Below are 23,502 nucleotides of genomic sequence, written 5' to 3' on the forward strand. Positions count from 1 at the left end.
ACTAGAATAAACGTTTTACAATACCGGCGTATAGCATAAGTAACGGTATACGGCGTAGGATAGCTATACCGTGCAATTCAACGCGAATAGCTTATACTAGGAATAAGTCAGAGACTGTTTGACATTGATTATAATCAATCAGACGTAATAATTATTATATGAATAACGCGTAATGCTGATTTTCAACTTAAAATTTGTGAGACATCCAAAAATAAGTTAAATTTGCGAAAAAAACTAAGGGTGATGAAATTTTTTTATTATTTTTCCCGGATTCAGCACCCAAAAATCATTGAAGATCGCCTTTCAGTTTCAAAAAAGGTTTTTGATCGCAGGCCTGAGAAATTAAAACTAACACTACACTTAGAACTAGAAACATTCAGATTTAGCCATATGTCTCTTAAGACGTCTAATCTCTAATGGTTCTAGTTCTAGTATTAGTTCTACATTTAGTTCCATAAATATACAACAACCTACTGTTGAATAACTATAAAACTAGAACTAACACTAGACCTAGAACTACAAACATTCGTGCGTCTGAAGACGCACGCCTAAACCCGAAACTTTCTAGTTCTAGGTCTAGTGTTAGTTCTAGTTTTACATTAATACTATCATCAGAATTAACACTATACCTAAAACTAGAATCATTCGGGTTTAGCCATCTTTAGAGACGTGCGGCTAAACCGAAATGATTCCAGTTCTAGGTATAGTGTTAGTTCTACATGGTAACAGTGCTAGTGTAAAACTAGAACTAACACTAGACGTAGAACTAGAAACAGCTAATCCAAATGTTTCTAGTTCTAGATCTAGTGTTAATTCTAGTTTTATACTAGCACTCTTACTATCTAGAAACATTTGGATTAGCTGTTTCTAGTTCTACGTCTAGTGTTAGTTCTAGTTTTACACTAGCACTGTTACCATGTAGAACTATTAATACCAAAACTTAAAAATATTTTGTTCACATTCATATTCGTAAGGACGTGAAATGAAAATAAAACAGAATAATGGTAAACACCGCTGATCAATTTGACAGTCGCTAAACGTAAACAACGTAAACAAACCACATGCGCGCTGCGCGTTATACCCACAGTATTACCAACCATTGGAATAACTATTCTGGCATAAGAAAGTCTTTATAAGACGCATTCGTTAAATTAAAGCCGAGAATAAATTATTCCACTGATTATACCAACACTTGTAAGATCGGCCCTTACCTGTATAACAAGATTAAATTTCGCACAGACATACACAATATTAATGTTAGGCATAAACATACATTGACGATACCTCTCCACCACTCAGAACTATTTAAACGTAGTTTTTCTTACTGTATGCCTAACTTGTATAACTTGCTACCTGATTCATTCAAAGGTCTTGGTCTGATTTCCTTCAAGAGCGAAGTTAAGGTGTTTTTGAGTGAGTTGTTGGGTGATAGATTTTAGTTTGTTATTATTATTATTTTTGAAGAGGAAAGGAAAGAAAAATATATTTTTTCTAATTTAATTTAGTTATTTCTGTTGAATGTCGCTTTGGTTTTTTTTATTGACTTGAATCGTTCGGTTGTACCTTTTCGATTTTGTTGTTGTATTCAAAATGAGGGTCTTTGAAAAACAGATTGATCAGGAGACTATTGCTCTTTGAAGACCTGATATGACCCTCTTTGATCATATTTAGACACATCTCTTTAATTAACATCTTTATTATTATTATTATTTGCTTGCTTTTTGTCTAGGATTTGTAGAGGTATTATGGAGGGTGTTGCATAGTGAACATAATCATCTTTTCTATTAAATTTATTATAAAGAATACAAATTTCTAAGATTATTTTTCATCCAAAACGTTTTTAAATCGACTTATTTTGTCTAAATCTTTAAAATCTAATTTATTTTTACTACAATAATCTAAAACAGAATTAATTTTCTTTAAATAACTACTTTGTTTGTTGGAATTACTTATTTCTGGGATGAAATAAATCAACAATTCCAAGAAACTCTCACTAAAACTAAGATTATTACTAATTAATTTAAAAAGAACATTTAATAATAAACTAAAAATGTTTTCATTAGATTCGAATTTAATCAATGGTAGAATAATTGCGAAAGCTTCAATATAAAAAATTAATGTATCATCCTTGATCAATTCCAAACCTTCATCAAGATTTATTCTATTTAAATTGGTCATCAACACATTATAGAGAAGATCACAAATTTCTTTCTTATTTTTAATAATTTCTTTTTGTAATTCGTCATTATTAAACTCATCAATGTATAAACAAAGATTTAACATTAGTTGTATAAAGTGTAAAGTGAATTGTTGATGGATTACTTCATCATTTTCTAATTTTGCTATTTCCAAGTAACCGACCCAACTCTTTGAAGCAATATCAATGCTTAGATCGTCATTTTTAATTTTAAAATTGCTTGTTATTTTTGATAATACATCTAATGTTATTAATAATAAATCTTTGTTAAGCGAACTAGTTAGAATAAAGCCAAATCTGTCAATAACTTTTTTTGTGTATATTAAGTTTTCGTTATTGTCGTTTACAAAATGATCTAAACCTTTGATAAATCGAATTACTTGGATTAAAATTAAATGATCATCACTTTCCATAAATAATAACACCGTGTTGATCACTTCGACTTCTTTTATACACAATTTACTAACTATATTTCCTAAGATTCCAATTAATATCTCTACAAAGCGGGTTAAATCTTTGTATTTCAAAATTGAACTTGCTGCGATCGAAGGAAACGATATTTTTATTAAATAGGAACAAACTTCTTCTTCAACAGTCATATCCCACAGAAAACACAATTCATCTTCTAATTCGTCGCTCCAATTCAAGTCTGAGAGCTTTAATAAAGTTTTTAAAATAAAACCTTTGCTGTATGCGGTATTTTCGATTACATCCCCTTTTAATTTTTTTATCGTTTCTGAATCTAATTCCTCCGAATTCCAATTTTCATTTACACTCATCGTTTTTAACTTAATTAAATAATTATGAAAGGAAGAAATGACATTTATTTGACATTTGACATATTTACGAATTGTCATTAAATTAAGGATACGTTCAATATATTAATTGAGTAATACTAATAAATAATAACAATTTTGATTTAAATTAAGATTTAGTTTTTAATTTTTTAATAAATGTTGTAATTTTTATGAAATTGAAATTGTTTTTATTTAATTCAAAATATAACCTAACCTATAAAAGAATTTAAACGTCATTTAAACGTCAAGTACACATCAACATATGTTATATTAATTATTTAATAATAAATAAGATTTTTTAGGTAAGAAAAATGGATGAACAAAACATTCCGATTGATATAAACACGGGAAAACTTCTTGAATGGCTAATAAGTAGACGTCAAGTCGGTAAAGATTACGTTGAAAATATAATGAAAGTTCGCGAAAAGATTAATAACGCAATTCAAGATATGCCAGCTCACGAAGGGATCGTAAAATTACTTTCGGGGCAACACATTAACTATTTTCATTGTTTAAAAATAATCGATATCCTTAAAGAAACGGAAGCAGACACTAAAAATTTATTTGGAAGGTATGGATCGCAACGAATGAAGGATTGGCAAGACATTTTAGGATCATACCAGAAAGATAATGTGTATCTCGCGGAAGTGGCCCAAATGTTAATTAGAAATGTAAGCTATGAAATACCAAGCTTGAAAAAGCAACTGTTGAAATTGGAATCAAATCAGTTGGAGTGCGAAAAAAAGCTTAAAGATTACTCAAAAGCTGAGCAAGCTGCATTGAACGAATTTAACACAATTTGCAAACAATTAGGCATTGAGGGAAAAGATATTAAAAGAGAATTAGTTAAATTATTAGATGAATTACCTGAAATTTATGAAAAAGTCACCCAACATATTAAAACGTTAGAACCCACCTTAAATTTATACGACGCCTTTTTTACATTTCAACTTGGTAATAACCCGATGGATGTTATGGTTTTATTAAAATATCTAATCCAAAACGGAAATACCACCACATACGAATACATTTACGGCGAAAAACCCATCCAAATCGAAACACCACCCTTAAACATCACATTCGATGATGAAAAAATGGACGAAAATAACGAAACAATCGATTTTGGTGATGATATCGACTTTGGAGAAGAAAATATTCAAATAGAAACGTCAAACGAAGGTGAAATTGATTGGGGTTCCTTAACAAACACTGATGATGATTTTGAAATTGTCGATCACGTTGATTTAGACATAAATTTAGAAGAATCTGGAATTGTGGTTGAAAAATCTGGTTTGGATGGTGGAATTGCAAAAAATGATAAAGCCCTAACGATTCTTGATAATCCAAAAACTCAAGATCAAGTTTTGAATGATTTAATTGAGTTAAGAGCTTTCCTAATTATGCGTTTATACGAAATGTCTTCAGAATCGAATGTTTTAACGATGACTCAATTGGACGTCCCGACGATCCTTCAAATGCAAACTTTGGAGACGATTACGGCACTTTTGGATTCGGTAAATGCGGCTTTAAATGAATTGACGAATAAAAGGGTACAACATTTGCATAATGTTAAACATTCCGCGAAATATGTTGATTTGTTGGCGGGTAATTTGAAGCAAAAATTGGTTTTGGTTCAACGAATGAAGGATAATAAGGTTTTGTTGGAGGAGAAGATTAATGAGATTCGCGAGGAGATGAAAAAGGTTCAGCCGGTTATTGTTAAGACTGTGCAGTATACAAAGTGGTTGCAAAAAGAAATTGAAGGGGATATTTCCAAAAAGTATAAAGGAAGGACTGTTAATATTGTGGGGAGTGTGAATATGGTTTAAAAATTGTGTTGATTTTTAATGTAAAATATATATTTTTGATTTATATATATTATAAATAAAAGTTAAAATATTGATTAAAATTGGTTTTTAACATTTTGAGGCCAAATCCGGTTTTGATTGTAGAAATACCAAATATTTGATTACCACAATATGCTTAGTTTGTCTTTGAGTTATCACCCAATTCTTTGTTTGAGCACCATAAACTATTTATGCTGGTTGCTGTATCTCTGAGTAATTTTAAATTGTTTACAGTTCCGAGTTTTATCATTCCTTCTGTATAAGATAACCAGTTTTCTAGTAAATAGTTTTTGTTAATTTACTTGTTTAGCCATTGTGTACCATTGTCACTAACTAAAAGTAGTACATAGAATAAAAAAAAAATAAAAATGTAGAAAGATTAGCATATCATCCTATTCCTAAAGAAAAAGCTTGTTTTATGACCAGTTTAATTATATCCATCAAATAATCAGGTTATGAATGTTTTAAACCTTTCGTTACTCACCTTTAAATCCTATGATCTGTTACTCACCATACTTATTAGATAGATGTTGACATACTACTCTTCGTATGACGCCAGGTGGATTCGATTGCATTGGTGTGCGCGCTAGTTTCCGCATCCTTAAAATTAATTGAGTGATTAACTTTAAGGTGTACATATCCCTGTCTTTCCAAGCAATCATATGCTTTCCAGAAATCCGAAATAATTGTGGTACTGGGAAGTACCAGGACCACCTAACCTTTCTGGCTGCGACAGATATTTATCCAGGACTACCTCTCGACAGAACGACGCCCAATCAACAAAGAAACGCGAACCCTAAAATTTGCCATATTTCTAATTTTGAATGTGCAAAAAAGGTACCTTTTCGAAACGATACAACCTTACTGCACCTCTTTCTTTTCTGTTTCCGAATGGAAACGTGCCCATTGCACTTCCACAAGTATCCATCATTTGCCTTACTGCAATGTTGTAATACAAGGGGATCTCACATTCAGGACACTTATACCCTCCTTGGAGATGAATCCTCATTCCTTCAAGCGATTAACCAACTCATCTCCTTTCAAAGATCGGAGATTATGCAAATTAACCTTATCAATCAAAAAGAATAAAAATTAATATCTAAAATTATAGACAACAAATCCAACTTACCGCAGTCATGTTCCCAGTAAACAAATTTGCGTTTCAGAAACATTTCTGATACATATTATTGAAACATGAAACGTTTCTTCGACATATTTCTGAAACATAGATGAAACGTGTCTGAAACTGCTAATGTCCGACCCTTTTTATGTTTTATTGAAATGTTTCTATTGAAACGTTTCTGCAACATACAGCTGACAATTACGGTACACTACTAAAATGTTTCATTAATGGTTTTGAATTATTTCTGTAATGTTTTGTTTACATTTACATTACATTAATAGTATGTATCATAAACATTTAAAAATAATTTCTGAAAGGTTTCGTTGACGTTTCAGGGATGTACATATGTATGTAAAGATATAATTTCGTTGAGGTGTAGCGTCTGCATCCTGGACAAGATGCTCATACATGCTTCCTCAAAAGATATGCATATGCTGAGGAAGCATTTCTGAGCATACCACCCAGGGCGCAGACGGTGGACGCTGCAACAAAATCATACCTTAAGGTAGGAAAAATAATAATAGAAGTACGATATGGTACGATACTTGTTACTTACCGCCTACTGTACCAAATTTCAAAATTATCAGTCAATAATTTCTACTATTCTGTTTTCTCATTGATTAGGACATATAAAGTAAGTATAAGAGTAGGTATGCATTAAATATATTTAGTAAATATGTATACAAAATATATTAAAATGGTAACTAAAATAAAATTCTTATTTGTAAACAAATTAAACATAAACATTCCAATAATTTATGTAGGTCATTTAAATACAAAGCTAAATTTATTGTTAGATCATATTAGTGGTATTTTTAATTATTTTTACTTCTGTTTATATATGAATAACCGAAAGAATTTTTTTTTCTCAAACGAAACATTGTTTCAATTAAAACACATATATTTGTGATGTTTCGCCAGAGATCCCCAGCTTCTTCAGACTACAAGTAAAGAAAACCTATAATATATTTAATAATAATAATTATAATAATGTATTTAATATTTTTTTTTATCTTAGTTATTGGAGATATCACATGTTGTAAAATTCTTTTTATGAAGAGAAACTATCAGTATTACAAAATAACTTATAAAAACAGTTACATGACAATTTACATGTCAGATAATACAATAAAACAAGTAATATGCCACAAACGATGTACTACAGTCGTGGAATTGTTTATTTTTCTTGATAAAAAGAATTTTACAACATGTGGTCTTACTTATAACAATAAGACTTTTACAAAATAAATAGGTCTTCTTTACTTGTAGTCTGAAGAAGCTGGGGATCTCTTTCATCGTCTTTTTATGATTGTTCAAGACTAAGAAATTTAACTAAAATTTAAATAACCTACATAAAACTAAAACATAAAAGTACAAAACTACATAAAATACACATATATGGAGAAATGGCAACACAAAATTTTTAAATTTGTTTTATTTGAGATGCGATTCTTGCACTACGTTTTCAGTATTGCGACGAGTAAACGAAAGAAAGAATACTAAAAGAAAATAACAATATTCTTTATTATCTCATCTGCGGTTTCCTTATTTCGCCTATTATAACATAAATTCGCTTGTCGTAACCAATTGCTTACTATCACTTCATATTCTTTATCAGTTAAATGGAAGCTCTTCCTAACTGCCACTAAAATGTATGTTTAAATTAGAATTCGGTATTGTACACGTACTAAATTTAGTACGTGTACAATTGAACAAGTTGAATTTTCAGTTCACTACAAAAAAATTCACAGGAAATAGGTTAGTCAAAAATTCAGCAAAATGTCAATCAAATACACAGCTTTCAATAAAACGACGTATACGCAAAAACGCTGATAAATCGACTGTTGCTCCTCCGAAAATTTCACCCCTTATACAGGCTGATTCAAAAAGCCGCTGACAGATTTCTAGAGTAGATAATATATGCAAAATTAAGATGAATAGTCTTAATATACATGGGGTCGCAAATGCCTCGTTGGCGAGATATAGCGGATCAAAGTTTCTTTAAAATTAAACATTATCTGCAATAAAAAGCACTTTTTTAAAAATATTGTCTACGCCATTGCTTTCTACGCGTGTAAAGTGATCAATTATCTATCAATTGGTCAAAACTTACAAAACTTTGATCAAAGCAATAGTTTTTAAAAGAAACACGTTTGTAGAAAATTTGTTAATTCAATCAAAAACTGTTACTTTAATCAAAGTAACAAGTTTTGTAAGAGACCAATTGTAAAGTGATCTTACACGAAAATACTGCCTGTTTGACAAAATTAGCTGTGGTGTTGATAATATTTTAAAAAAAGGGCAATTTATTGCAGATAATGTTTAATTTTAAAGAAACTTTGACCCGCTATATCTCATTAAAGAGGCATTTGCGACCCCATGTATATTAAGACTTTGTTGATCAACAATTTTTGATGTATTACCTGCCCTAGAAGTCTGTCAGCGGTTTTTTGAATCACCTATCGATCATTCTGATTAGTTGGATTTTTCGATAGATCATCCCTTTTATAATAATCCTATTGTTTTGAGGTTATAAAATTAATTTTATTAAATTCTACCTTAATCTTTTGAATTTTTCCAAAATAAGGTTTATTATTCTTCTCTTTCAGATTTGACCAAAGGATTTGATGAATATTTTGCCCTACCTTAAGAACTTTTGATGTTAAAACTTTGTAACTACGAAAGGGATTATCATCCACAATATGTGTTATTAAGTTCCAAAATAACGTTAAACTAACTAATAAATATCCTAATTATAATATTTAAGTGGTTTGAAGTCTTTTAATAACAAATTTAAAAAATTAAATTAGTAATATGTCAAATATAGTGAGGTTAGAATCTCAATTCTAAACTTATTTAACTCTCATGCTCTCTATTTAAATGCGATAACGGATTATAAACATTTCAAATAGATTATTAGAATCTATTTGTATCTTATATTCTATTCAATTTTTTTTTGAATCTATCTCAGCTCCCATCTGGCGACGCCCTTGTACAGGTGTCCCGTTAAGGGTACGGAGCGGCTGTATCTCAACAACGGTAAGGCCAAGAGGTTTGGGAAAAAGATCCTTATAAGCAAAGTGGGCAAGAGAAATAGCTGGAAATTATTTTGAAGTTCCTAATTTGACCGCTAGGAACCGTAACTGCCATAGAGAAACATAAAATTCCCGCTATCTCATAAAGTTAGACGATGAGCTATAACTTTGACAACATCATTTAGTAGCTTGGATAATACCGCATCGTTTTTGTTTTGCAATATTTTTCATATCTGTCATAATAAGGGAGGGGGAGGCCAATGCGTTTTCAAATGTTTACATTTTAATATCTCCTGGACCATTCAACCGATTTGAATATTTTTGGTCTTATTTGAAAGAGCATTTCATGCTCTTTTAAAAGATATTTTAAGTAAGACCGCTTGGATTAAAACAAATAAGCTAGAGGGCGTTATCTGCAGCGGTTACATATTTTTGTGATTTTTGAAAGAAAGTTAAATGGAACGGTACTATTTACTTCACAGATCCTTAATCACCATAAAATTTGCTAAATATTAGTGAAAGCCGCATCTCGATATCTCCATCCTTTCTCGAATTATAGAAGAAAATGTTAAAAACTCGAGAGCTATCAATCGGATCCAGTTACCTCATCGAGAAAAACAAATCACATAACCATGGTAACTGTAAACATGTCATTTACTAACGCAGAAGCGTATGATAGAGCGTATGATGATTTATTTTCAATGTTTCGAATACGATGCAACTGCATGGCAAAAATTTGCAATGCAATTACGACAAAGAAAAACATTTTTCTCCAGAAGTACGGAAAACTGGCAACATGTAGCCCATTCAGACATCTCTATGAATTCGTAAATCACATTGGTGCGCAATGCGAAGTAAGACCGCTTGGATTAAAACAAATAAGCTAGAGGGCGTTATCTGCAGCGTTTACATATTTTTGTGATTTTTGAAAGAAAGTTAAATGGAACGGTACTATTTACTTCACAGACCCTTAATCACCATAAAATTTGCTAAATGTTAGTGAAAACCGCATCTCGACATCTCCATCCTTTCTCGAATTATAGAAGAAAATGTTAAAAATTCGTATATCTTCATCGGATCAAGTTACCTTAGGAAATAAATAAGATAGCACAAAAATGTTATTACCTAGACTCTTCCTTAATACTTTATCCAAGCTTAGAACTGCTTCAAAACTATTTTTGAGGTGTGTTTAAAAGCCAACGGATCAATGAAATATCAACAATGATAATAAAACAAAACACAATAATTTAAATTTTTGGCAAAAATAGCTCACTAATGTGCGAAATGCCTTCCATAAACCTCGTTGCATTTATTTAATCTAGTTTCGACGAAAAAAAAAACGCTGCTTAAGTCTCGACGTGTCCAGGACGTTTCTACTGGTATTTAGTGTTTTGTCATATTTTCCCTGGTTATTGGTTTTTCTTGAAAAGTCAGGTCGTTTAGTCTACCCAATAGATAAAGGGGTGAAAGCAATGTGGGTTTTGCTAGAACCAAGAATGCATATTATGCAAGTTTACATCAGCTTGTGGACAGATGCTTCATGCATCCATGGCATTTGTGATAGAAGGTTTGGATTTGCCCAAATCATATTTAAAAGTCAATGGTAATAGTTCAGTCTGTTATCATAATCGGTATCTGTTAAGGCCTGATGTAAAACAACGTGGTGGAGACATTATTCTCTTGAAGAATCTTGTGGACAATTGTTTTCGGAGTTCCCAGATTATGTGGAATCGCATTGCGCACCAATATGATTTACGAATTCATAGAGATGTATGAATGGGCTACATGTTGCCAGTTTTCTGTACTTCTGGAGAAAAATGTTTTTCTTTGTCGTAATTGCATTGCAAATTTTTGCCATGCAGTTGCATCGTATTCGAAACATTGAAAATAAATCATCATACGCTCTATCATACGCTTCTGCGTTAGTAAATGACATGTTTACAGTTACCATGGTTATGTGATTTGTTTTTCTCGATGAGGTAACTGGATCCGATTGATAGCTCTCGAGTTTTTAACATTTTCTTCTATAATTCGAGAACGGGTGGCGATATCGAGATACAGTTTTCACTAAAATTTAGCAAATTTTAAGGTGACTAAGGATCTGCGAAGTAAATAGTACCGTTCCATGAAACGTATGAAATACTCTTTCAAACAAGACCAAAAATATTCAAATCGGTTGAATGGTCCAGGAGATATTAAAATGTAAACATTTGACAACGCATATCGCAAAACAAAAGCGATACGATATTATCCAAGCTACTAAATGGTGTTGTCAAAGTTATAGTTCATCGTCTAACTTTCTGAGATTGCGGGAATTTTATGTTTCTCTATGGCAGTTACGCCCCCTAGCGGTTGAATTACGAACTTCAAAATAATTTCCAGCTATTTCTCTTGGTAACTTTGCTTATAAGGATTTTTTTCCCAAACCTCTAGGCCTTACCGTTGTCGAGATACGGCCGCTCCGTACGCTTAACAGGACACCTGTACATAGTTAATAGACACACAGTCTATCTAACAACAGGTACTTAGTCATTATGACCTATGCGAAGTAAGCCCCCAATTAGATAGGATTTTACATGTATAGTATTTTGATTATAACAAGAAAACCAGTCAACAAATATCGATAAACAATATCTCATTCGAAAACTTAATCATTTCCACCTTCGCATTCATTGTAGATCATCTTTTCTCTTCCCTTTTTTCTTTTTGGTGACCACCATAAACTCTTGGGTTTCTCTTTTAAATTTCCCTTGACTTCCCGCTGTGGTCAATTCTACATTATTTTTCTGTTCCATCTTTCCTACTCTTTCACTTTGCTGCTGTGCGCCTTCAACACAGCATAATTTTTAAACAATTTTAAAAAATAGCATTTTTGCTATTTTTATTATTAGATTAGATTACAAAGCCAAACTAAAAGACAAACAGTCCTCTAAAATGCCGCAAAGTCGTCATTGATCATTCTTCTTCTTCCTCTTCGTTGTCATTGTTGTCCTCTTGATATATAATAATAAATATATGAGTTAACTTTTTCGTTATAGTAAAACTATTTTTAAAAAGTTAAAAACTTATTTATTTGAAACTAGAAAACTCAATGAATATTGATACTAGACTAAATTATCTCTAGTTGAGCGCATAAATTTATTACGGCGATTACAAAAGAATCTGCTGATTATTTATTTTAGATTTTCTTTGTTCTCGGCTTATAACTTATGTATTGACTCAAAGGAAAAAAAGAACATTAGTACAACAATAAAAATAAAACTAAATAATAAACATTGGCAACAATAATAAAAATTAAAAGAAATTACAGTATAAATTCCAAAGAAATTGGAAAATGCCAAACAGAAATTCGTCATCAATTATGTTCTCCTTTGCTGCCTTTTGTTGTTTTGGTCACTTCTTCAACAACTGTCTTGATATTATTCCAGTAAACTACGATGCTAAAACGATCTTCGAAATGGTTTGAACCACAGCACGCGCCTCTTATTATTTCCACATCTAGGATGCTTTTCATAGCTCGTTTGTCTATCATAATGTGGTCTGTTTAGTTTCCATCTGATGATATCATCAATATAATGTAAAGCTTATGACAGTAAGCTTTACTCATCTTTACAAGTTAATTACCAAAGTGCAGAACTACAGTTAAACTCAACTTTAAAAGTAAAAATTTAACATTTATTCCGAGAAAAGTCATATCTTCTCGCAGATATTTAATAATTGGGAAGACACGAGCCAATATGATTGTTTCAAATACAAGAGAAGAATAAAGAATAGAACACAAACTTCCGGATGCATAAAATAATAACGGAAATCGATTAATCATTCGCGTTTCTCATTCTCACAAAATTTCTTCCCATGGTGTATTGGCGAATTAGTTTTATATCAGTCAAACTTTCATCTTGTTCCTAAAATAACTAATTTAAAATAAAATAGAAAACACTAAATTGAGCAGCTGTAAAATAATTTTATTGGCTAATATAGAATGCTTTTTTGTTTACAAACAATATTGAAAGTTTATCATATTTATTAATTCTCTAAGTTTTAATTGCTGTAAGAAAAGTTTCCTATACTAACAAGTTTATTTTTAATATAAAAAACAACCAATATAAAAATAGTAATACAAAGGAAATCTTTTAAAAAAGGAATGTTGTTTTGGATGGTTGAAGTCCGCCATAATTGTTGAAACATACTCATCAGGAAATTTAGCAGATATTCAGCATTAGATTTTGCTTTTTTCAATTTGATTTCTAAATCGTTTATAGTGTTTTCCAATTGGTTCAGTTTGATTCGATTTATAATAATTTGTTCATTCTTTTCCTCTAATTTGTTATATAAATCTTTTATCGTTCTTTGTAACGTTAAATTCTCGGCCTTTAGGGAAGTAATGCGGTGATTATCATTCATCATTGTGTTCATCACTTTCATATAACCTTGCTGGTGTAAATTTATTTCTTAGAAACAATTACTTTTATCAACAAACTTCACTTATAAATGTAATTACGTAATTGTATATTGTTTTAATTGTTAGAGATTAACACCGGATTGTTTTACACTTCGGTTTTAATTTAAAGATTGAAAAATAAATGAAAAGAAATATTGATGAGATGAATGTTAAACGCGAGTGATGACTGATGACTTTGACTTTGCGGTAACGTTGGACTTTGCGATAACTGAAAGATAACAGTTTAAACTATAGATAATAAGACTAAAAACACTTTATTCTGATTCGTTTTTATTTCTGAGATAATTAACAACGAATTTAATATTTGAATAATTTGTTTGAATTAGGTACATGATTTTAATACTAGGCACGATATTTTTGCATCATTTTTTGCTCAAAGTTGATGAAGAGTTAGCTTCGGTAAATATGTTTGTTAAAAGGCACTATCTAAAATGAACCAAGAGCAGATGGAATTATTTGAAAACCATTTCATACTAAGGTGAATATTTGAAGAATATAGACTCAAAAATATACAATAACCTAACGATGAATAACAACTAAAACTGGAGCTAACACTAGCACTAGAACTAACACTAGACCTAGAATTAGAAACATTTGAGTGTAACCGTACAGAAAAAACACAAAGACAAACCAGGTAATAACACTAAATTACATAACACAATACACATCCGATGTGAGATACAGTGTGTCAGTATTTAAATACAACGTTTTCTCATCGTTAGATAGGACACGGTGAAACGGTGAAACGAAATTGAAAACTTAACTCAGCTGAAGTATAGAATAATCGAAGTTTCTGGAACAATTACAGCCAAGGCAACAAAAGTGTATTACCAGATTAACACAACATTGATAAATAAAAAGAGTACAGAAACAAAGAGGCACCTGTACAAAGCAATATATGTGCCAATATTGATATATGGGGCGGAAACCTAGCCAATGTAGGATAAGCACAAAGTAACAGCTATAGAAATGAAGTATCTAAGACAGAGAAGAAAGAAATACAACCACAAGAGAGGAACTAGGGATAGATCCTTTAGTGAAAGTTATACAGAACAGAGAGTTACAGTGGCACGGACACGTGATCCGTATAGATTATAGATGATAAGAGGCTTATAAAGAGGATGATGGAGGCAAGAAGAGAAGGGAAAAGGGACGAAGGAGATCCAGAATGAAGTGGCTGGATAGCATTAAAAGGGCGATTTAGGAGAGGGGAAGGAAACGACAGCAGTTGAAAATCATGGACTCAAACTGGAAATGGATTATAGACAAACAAGATATTTAAAACAAGTAGAAATTATATCAGAAGTAATAACATATTGAAACATGGGGTACAACAGTACTAAAGCAAATAAAAAATAGAAAAGCAGAAGGACCAGATAACATCGAGGTTGAATCACGGAAATTTTTAACAAAGTCTATAACTCAGGAAATATCCCGGAAAAGTTACTACAATTAGAACTAATAGCGTTCAGCTTCTTTAAGTGCGAAGAATATCGGACTATCAGCCTAATAAGCTTTGTGATGAAGATGTTTCTTAAAAAAAATCACAAAAGAATATACTAAAGATGGGAAGAACAGATACCAGAAATTTAATTTGTGTTCATAAACGCAGTCGATACCAGAGAAGTACGTTTTGGTGCTTAAATGTGTTTAATAGATTACAAAAAAGAGTTCGATCGAATTCAACATCAAAAGATGATCAATGTTGAAGAATATATTCAGCCAGTTTGGATGACAAAGACTTCAGAATAATTAGAAACCTCTACTAGAACAAAATTGCGTGCATAAGACTTGATGGAGAACAAACGAAAAAAGTGAAGATATTGCGTGGAGTTACACAAGGCTGTATTCTGTAGTCGTCAATATGTACATACTTAGAAAGAATCTTTAATGAAGCACTTGACGGAGAAAATGAGGGTATCCTCTTGAATGAAGTCAGAATAAATAATATTAGATATGCAGATGATAATATGGTTATGGCAGATAGCATAGAGGATTTACAAACGTTAGCAGACCGAATCGCTCACAACATTTAGCAATATAGACTTACTATCAACGCCCAAAAACAAAACTGATAATAAATAGCAAACAAAATATCAGTGAGGCTTATGTCTTTATTAACTGGAATAGAATAGAACGCTTAAGAGCCCACTTTACCAGGTCGGTCAGTTTCTGAGGGGCGCAGACGACGGACGTTCGGAAGCAACGAGGCGGAGTTTATTTTCTACTAGGCCCGACCCTTTATAGATTAAAAAAACATCGTGTTTATTTTATTACGATTCTTTTTCTCGTCGATGTTGTTAATGAAGAAATTAAACGACTTCTTCTAAATATTATTGTTTATTAACAATTTTTCTTAATTACGAATTACAATCAATCTTTTTATTGACTTTCCAATTTATTTATTATTTTGATTTTTTATTAATAATCGTAGTCGTAGCCCACCTTTTTACTACGTTTGTTTTTTTAAGTATTTTGGTTCACAACAATAAAACATTTATATCATTTTGAAACGAAAATAACATTTATAACATTCATTTTATATTAAAATAGATATATTTGCAATACAGGGAATGTGAAAAGTTCGGTACAACATTTATAAATTATATCATTGTTGTATTATTATGCGTTCGTTTGATATACAGGTGTCTCAGAGTAACCGTGTAAGTAATTTTATTTGAAAACACAGGTAGTTACAAAAATTAAAGAAAAAATAGCTGAATAAATGTGGTTCCTTTATGAATATTATTACTTTTCATTCGAACTTTTTTAATATTTCTGTTTAAAAAATGGACTGCATGGTCTGCATCACCTTGTATAAGTAAATGAAATAATATGTAATACCTAATTAATAATAATATTAAATAATGATTGAAGTATACAAAATATGGCTAATAGTGTAATAAATAAAACAGCCCTGACTAGAAAAATCTTTAGAAAATTTTAATTTGCCATCGTTGAATAGATGTAAGCTCTTGAAATTCGCTGGACACTTCACCTCGACGATGGCATTTTCGTTTTTTATTGTTTCATTTGGACTTGCAACTAAGAATCCATACATCCTACGGATGAATAGAGCTGAAGAGTTTGCTGGCAAGTTATATTTACTTTCAAATTTTTTTAATGCAAGCCATTCATAGGCTTGGCCATGTTTAGTGTTATTATTTCTAGCAAATTTCGAGTACAAGATTGATTTAACTTTATTTAAGCAAGACGTGTCATTTCTCATCCTACATACATCACCAAATCTCGATGCAGTTAGGCACAGATACCTTTCTTGGATCCATATCTGATTGGTACTTTAGCTTCTGGTAAGAATTTGTATTTTATTTCTGTTAATGCATCCATCTTGCAAGTTTCCAATAAATTCTTCTTTCTTTTATATTCTTCGTGTGAAATGTCACTCATAAATTATAACCGAATTGCTATCATTACCCTGATCGGCTTTCGCTACCTACCTGAATTACTCTGTATACACGAGTATTTTATTTTATTGTATACAATTATTTTATAGCAGTACCACTCCGGATGATGCATCGTAATTGATGTTGTTCGAGCGTTTAGCGTTTACAGTCTTTATTCAGTCTTTATTTACTTTTCCTGAAGCTGTAACTAAATTAATTCTTCTTTACCTGCGTTCTTCATAAACTGCTATGCCATGTCACTTGCGGTTTCTTGATATTTTTGGAATGTTTTTGTTAACATAAATAACAAACACATAACAATAATTCTTCAGCCTGTGTATATCCGGTACCGACAGATAACAGAAACAACAGCAGAGTTTATCTCAATAGACTCTTTGCTTTCTTCAGTGTAAGCTTCTTTTTTATCCCGCACATAAAACATAAAAGAAATGAGCTGCTAAGCCCTGCTTTTGACTCATTAATAAATTTAATGCGAGTTTTGTTGCAGTTGAATGAATTATTCTCCACCATCAGTATTTGGTTCTGCATCATTTGTATTATTTATCTTATGGTATCGCTTCAAATAATGTATCGTTTTAATTTTTACTGTGATGGTTTATTCTTTTTAAATAAGTCCTTTTTATGTGTGCCACAGTTTATACAATAAAATTAATAAAATTTAACTTACCTTTCTGAATGAATACATTTTTCAATTGAATCTCGGACTATAAAATATGAAATTTTAGATTGTATAAAAATTTATATCGTAAATTATTACCGTCTATTACTCCTTTTTCGAGAATATCTTTAAATGCTAAGGGGTAGTTTTTTAGATGAACATACTTACCCATTGTTTATAAAAACTTTACACAAACTAAATTAAACTAACACTATAGTACACAATAAAATAACAACTATTGACTATAAATTCAAAAATTTTGTTAAATTACACAATCATTAGTAGAAAATCACGGAAAATAAAGTTCAAAACGTACTTTTGGAAATGATTATTTTCTCTACCACATTAAAAAGTAATAGATAAAACAAGGAGCTTCGATGAAGAGAGTCGATGTAAGCGCCGCTCAGTCGGCAAGAGGCGGGACTAACGCGGTGGTAATACTTCGTGGGAATCTTGACGGAAAATATTCATTTTTACGCTACCTTTTTGCAATTTTAGCAAATTACAAGCTATTCCTTTATAACTAAAAATTTTGAAAAAATTGATTTGAAAAATATTACTATTTTCAAGTATACTATCATGCAAGCTAAAAAAGAACGACCAAATTGTATAATATTGAGGAAAAAAACCCCTTTTTTTGGAAAACTTTAAAAATTTTCACCATGCGTTATGTAGAATTGTTAGAAGAAGCTATGTACAAAATTTCATCCAAATATTTTCATAAATAATGTATGTTTTTTGTAATTTGCCGAGCTGTATGGTAAAGTAGCCTCTTAAAATAGTACTGTTATCTAGGAACAATACAGAAGAAATAATATGCTGTATAGGGTGTTTTCAATAAAATGAGCAAAATTTACAAAAGTCACATATCCCTCGAAACAAAAGTAAGACATGGAAGTGATATGGTATGAAATTGCGGACTTTGACAACAGTCGCAACTAAAAAACTGGAAGCCTTTGAGATGTGGCTGTATGGATGAATGCTCAAAATACCATGGATAGCTCACATGACGAACAGGGAAATGCTATAAAGAATGAGTAAGGAATCGGATTATGTATACCATCAAACGCAGAGTACTTGGGATATGTTATGAGATAAGAAAGTTGTAGATTTTTGTCTTAACTTTAGAGGGCTATAACTCGGAGGAGCAATTAAAGCAATCAAGAGTGCGTTAATGTTTTACGAGTAGTTACATAATATAAAACAAGTAAATGTTGTTATTATTAATTGTCAAAATATAAAGATAATAAAAGGTTTGTTAAACTGTTAAAACATATCACGCATAATTTTAATAGGTTATGGGCCCAGATATAAAACAGTAATAAAAACAAACCTTTATAAGAAGACAAACTAAAATAAATTTAAAAAAAGGTCTACAAGTTTTAAAATTGATCCTCTTAAAAAGAATAATTGGGAAACATGGAAGTTGCAAATGGAAGCAATATTAATTAAAAATGACGCATGGGAGTATGTAAATGGAACATTAAAAAAACCAACTTTAATAGCGGAAATGATGAATCAATCAAAAAAATTAGAGAATGGGAAGTAAAGGACAGTAAAGCACGATCAGACTTCATACTGTCTATGGACCCTACAGAATTAAAACAAATAAAACATTGTTTAACATCGTATGAAGTATGGAAGAAACTAGAAACAATACATCAACCAAGCGGACCTGCTAAAAAGGCATTTCGACGTTATCAAAAATGAAAGACGGAGCAAAATATAAATGAATATTTAAATAATTTCTTTGGTACTGTAGACAAACTAAAAGAAATGAATTTAGATATTAACGAAGATCTACTTACAATAATCATGTTATATAGTCTGCCAGAAAAATTCGAAAATTTCCGTGTTGCCATTGAAACCAGAGACGATCTACCAAAACCTGAGGTACTGCGAATTAAGATACTGGAAGAATATGAAGCAAGAGAAGAAAGAGAAAATAAACTAACCGAAGGAAATGTATTATATATATATATATATGATATTTTCAAAAACCAAATGAAAATAAATTTAAAAATGAAATGTTCAAATTTAAATGTCATATTTGTGGAAAAATAGGACATAAATCAATAGATTGTTATTTTAATCAAAAGAAGAAAGCCTTCAAGCAATCTAATAGTTCAACATTATACATTAATGAATCAAAAGCAATGATAAATGAAGAAGAAAAGAAAAAGCAAGTTTGGTGTCTCGACAGCGGATGTACATCTCATATGAGTGGTGAAAAAGAAAGTTTTGAAAAGATACATAAACCGTCGAAAGAATTAAAATTAGCCAATAATCAAAAAACGTCCGTTGAAGGAATTGGCAAAATAAAAATAAATCTAAAGAATAATTTTTCAATAGATCAAGTCCGATTCGAAAACACATTATATGTACCAAGTTTGCGCACGAATTTATTATCTGTAGAGAATAGAATAGTAAAGAATAGAGCATTTATAATTAATAAAAGAAACAGAAATGTACTAGGGCAACGATCAAAATTTCACAAAAGAAGTATATAAAAGATATTCTACAGCGATTTGGTATGGAAAACTCAAAACCAGTCAGTACACCAATGGACCCAAATGCAAAATTACAAAAACCTGAAGTAAAAAACGAAGAAATAATGAAAAAGTATCCATATCAAAATCTGATCGGAAGTCTGATCGGACCAGATATTACATTTAGCGTTAACTTCTTAAGTCAATTTAACACAAATTACATTCAGGTTGAAATCTAAAAACTACGCAAAATTACCCACCTTTGCTGCTGCTGTATGTGACATTTTACCAAACAAAGGTAATTCTAAAGCGAGATTCTTCTGACTAATGCAAAGTAAAATCAAAATATCTTTCCGTGTTGATACATCCGCCTCGTACCAATTCAAATTATATATAGCTGTCGATATATCACTCGCCTAACACAAAAAAGAACAGTTCAATATTATGTTTGATTTTAAGATATTACGAATAAATCTAATTATTTGAACTAAAAGCACTATCATTAGAACTAACACTAGAACTAGAAACTTTCGAATTAGTCGTGCGTCTTTTGAAAAAAGTGGTTGACTTTTCGGAAGCCATGTTCATTGTGACAAAATTGATAAGAGATCTTACAATCCGCTCCATCACACTTGCAACATAAGGTAGGCAACTCAAACCGACTGACATTTACCGTGTCTTCTTTGTGCTTGCGTTGCTTGGCGGCTCGCTAGATATCCCTTAGAGTGTAGCCGTTCTTCTGGCGTACATCTTTTAGAAATCCTTCTTCTTTCTTTAAATTCTTTTTATCACATATCTTTTCCGCTCGCTAGAACTACGCTTAGATCACTGATCTCTTCTGGTGCTTATCATCACCTCGTCTCCATTCCATCCCTAATTCTATTGATACTAGCTCAGGTTGCTATCAATAGAATTATCGTCGCCGTTTCCACGATCCTAACTCTACGTTCTCATAACACATTTTAATCGGACATTATTATAAATGCTGCAAAAACATCTTCCTTCCCCTTTGTCGCATCCGTATACATTTCCATAACCTTCTTTCTCACTTCTACTTCCTCACCATCCACTTCGCAGTAACACCATGGCTCCGCATGCATCTCCTCTGCCAGATATAGCGGTGCCACCCCGCACACTTTTTGTAGAGCATCAGAAAGGCTCCCGTCTCCCACAATAGGAAGGGTTTCTGTGATAAGTTTAATTCTTTCACATTCCTGCTATCTCTGGACCTCTCACCTCAGATTTCGGTGTCATACAATAATGCATGCATCATATTTTTTTCATTCTACCAATTACTCCCCAATCCTTGGATGCGATCACTGCCATTCTTCTCATTATCCGAGCTATCTTACCTTTCACAAATTTCCCGTGCTCACGCAGTTAAGTAATAAGTTTTACTCAATTTCTTCAGACCACAAAACAATTCTTCCAACTTTTCTCTAGAACAGTGTTTCCCAAACTTTCAGCATATATGTACCCCTGTTGTAATTATCAAAACATCTAGTACCCCTCGTTAAAAAAAATGTTCTTTTAGCATCAACCAAAAAATAAATATTATATTAGTTCTTTTTACTACAAAAACAAAATAATAATAATAAAATAAAATGGATAATAATAAAGTATAATAAATAAATGTAATAATAATAACATTAACGAAAGCATCAGTGGGATGGATGAATTTGTTTATGTTGAGATGATGGCAAATGATTATAATCAGGTTCCCTATTCGTTAATTTTAATTGAAGATGCGGCTCCACATCCAAAATCCTGTTTCTTTTTTTTGACTTAATATCGACTAATGCTGAAAACGCAACTTCACATAGATATGATGTTGGAAATGGCAAAACATGTTTTAACACTTTTTCTGTAAAATTCGGATATAGTTGTTGCATTTGCAGCGAAAAAGATGCTAAAGAACACTCTTTATGTTTATTTTTCAAAAATCCGTCTGCAGATAACTTCAAGAGCTGTTCTTGTTCCACATTAGATAAATTATCTGGCATGGCAGATGAATCAATATTAAACGGATGTCTTATCCATTCGAGGTTTGTCGTTAAATCCGGAAAATAATTTTTCAGGTCCTCTTGTAATGCGTCCAAATGCTTTATCAGATGATTTTATTACAAATTCATGAAGAGAGGGAAACGAGTCTCTCCATTATTAACTCTAGTTTTCCATAACGTTAATTTTTCAATTGAAGCGTTTACTTTGTCCTGGACATGAAACAATGAAATATCTTTACCTTGTAATGATAAATTGAGTCCATTTAAAATAGAGAATATATCTGCTAAGTATGCCAATTTGGATAGCCACGTTGAGTCATGTAGACACTTTTTCAGTTCAAATTTATCATTAAGAAAAACTCGAAAAAGTTCTTGTCTCAGTTCAAATAATCGACTTAAAATTTTTCCCCGAGATAGCCAACGTACATCAGTATGAAAAAGCAGTTGGGTATGGCTGCTTCCCATTTCTTCACACATTTGTGCAAAAAGTCTTGCGTTTAAAGGTCGACCTGTAATATAATTAACGATTTTCACGCTTTCATCAAGAACTTTTTGCAGATCAGCAGGCATCTTACGTGTTGCCAAAGCCTCTCTGTGAATGCAACAATGAATTTTTGCAATGAGTCCTTTATTACTGCCGACCATACTTTTTGCACCATCTGTACTAATTCCAACACATTTAGTCCAATTAATTTTGTTATGTTGCATAAATTTATTCATAACGTTAAAGATATCTTCTCCTGTTGTATGACCTAATAAAGGCTGGCAAAATAAAAAGTCGTCGTGAATTTCTTGGTTCTTTTCGTATCTAACAAACGCCATAAGATTTGCAAAATTTGTGATATCATCGACTTGTAATGCATAATAACGACTTTGAGAAATATCAGACAATAACATCTGTTTCACATTATTGGCCATATCAATTATTCGTCGATGAACTGTATTATTTGACAAGGGTACACGATCAAGAGTTTGTTTTGCTTTATCACCTATCATTACTTCTGACATTATTTTGGCAGCCGGCTTGATTAAAGTTTCGCCAATCGTCTCCGCAGCACCACAATTCGCAATTAAAAGCGAGAGGCGATACGAAGTTTTTAGGATTTTTTGATTGTCATCTCCTGTTAAACCTCTCATTACTTTTTGAGATTGATTTAAAGTGATTTAAATCTTTGAGTTTATATTCAAAAAATTCGATTGGTTTATCTTTGTATTCAAAGTGCTTTCGTCAAAATGTCGCTTTAAGTTCGATGGTTTCATACTTTCATTGGTAAGGTTTTCAAAATAAATTACGCAAAGTGGAATGGGTTCCTTTCCATCACCACTCCACGAGAAGCCCAATTTAAGGTATTATTTGTCGTATTTTCGAGTCTTCCTTGCTTTTTGTTAACCGGTTTTGAAAAAGTTTCGTCTTCGATAATTTCATGAGTTGCTGTTCGTTCAATTTCGTTTACTTTGCATTTAGA

General features: G+C 31.5%; 3 protein-coding genes and 1 long non-coding RNA gene across 4 annotated transcripts; 2 read left to right on the forward strand and 2 right to left on the reverse strand.

Annotated features, from left to right (window-relative positions):
• Positions 1-1,775: 1,775 nt before the first annotated feature.
• LOC111418601 (uncharacterized) lies at positions 1,776-3,028 on the reverse strand. The gene has a single exon (XM_071200123.1). The coding sequence runs from the start codon at positions 2,974-2,976 to the stop codon at positions 1,819-1,821; it is 1,158 nt and encodes a 385-aa protein (XP_071056224.1). The 5' UTR covers positions 2,977-3,028; the 3' UTR covers positions 1,776-1,818.
• A 207-nt stretch (positions 3,029-3,235) lies between these two features.
• On the forward strand, positions 3,236-4,903 carry LOC111418607 (CDK5RAP3 protein homolog). The gene has a single exon (XM_071199963.1). It carries the CDS (start codon positions 3,306-3,308, stop codon positions 4,821-4,823), a length of 1,518 nt encoding a protein of 505 aa, XP_071056064.1. The 5' UTR covers positions 3,236-3,305; the 3' UTR covers positions 4,824-4,903.
• A 1,079-nt stretch (positions 4,904-5,982) lies between these two features.
• On the forward strand, positions 5,983-6,419 carry LOC139431905 (uncharacterized). Its single transcript, XR_011641938.1, has 2 exons — positions 5,983-6,244; positions 6,300-6,419. It is a non-coding gene; the product is annotated as an uncharacterized lncRNA (long non-coding RNA).
• A 15,734-nt stretch (positions 6,420-22,153) lies between these two features.
• LOC111419666 (zinc finger BED domain-containing protein 5-like) lies at positions 22,154-23,173 on the reverse strand. The gene has a single exon (XM_023052512.2). It carries the CDS (start codon positions 23,171-23,173, stop codon positions 22,154-22,156), a length of 1,020 nt encoding a protein of 339 aa, XP_022908280.2.
• Between the last annotated feature and the right edge of the window lie 329 nt (positions 23,174-23,502).

The sequence above is a fragment of the Onthophagus taurus genome, chromosome 11 (genome assembly GCF_036711975.1).
Source record: "Onthophagus taurus isolate NC chromosome 11, IU_Otau_3.0, whole genome shotgun sequence".
NCBI lineage: Eukaryota > Metazoa > Arthropoda > Insecta > Coleoptera > Scarabaeidae > Onthophagus > Onthophagus taurus.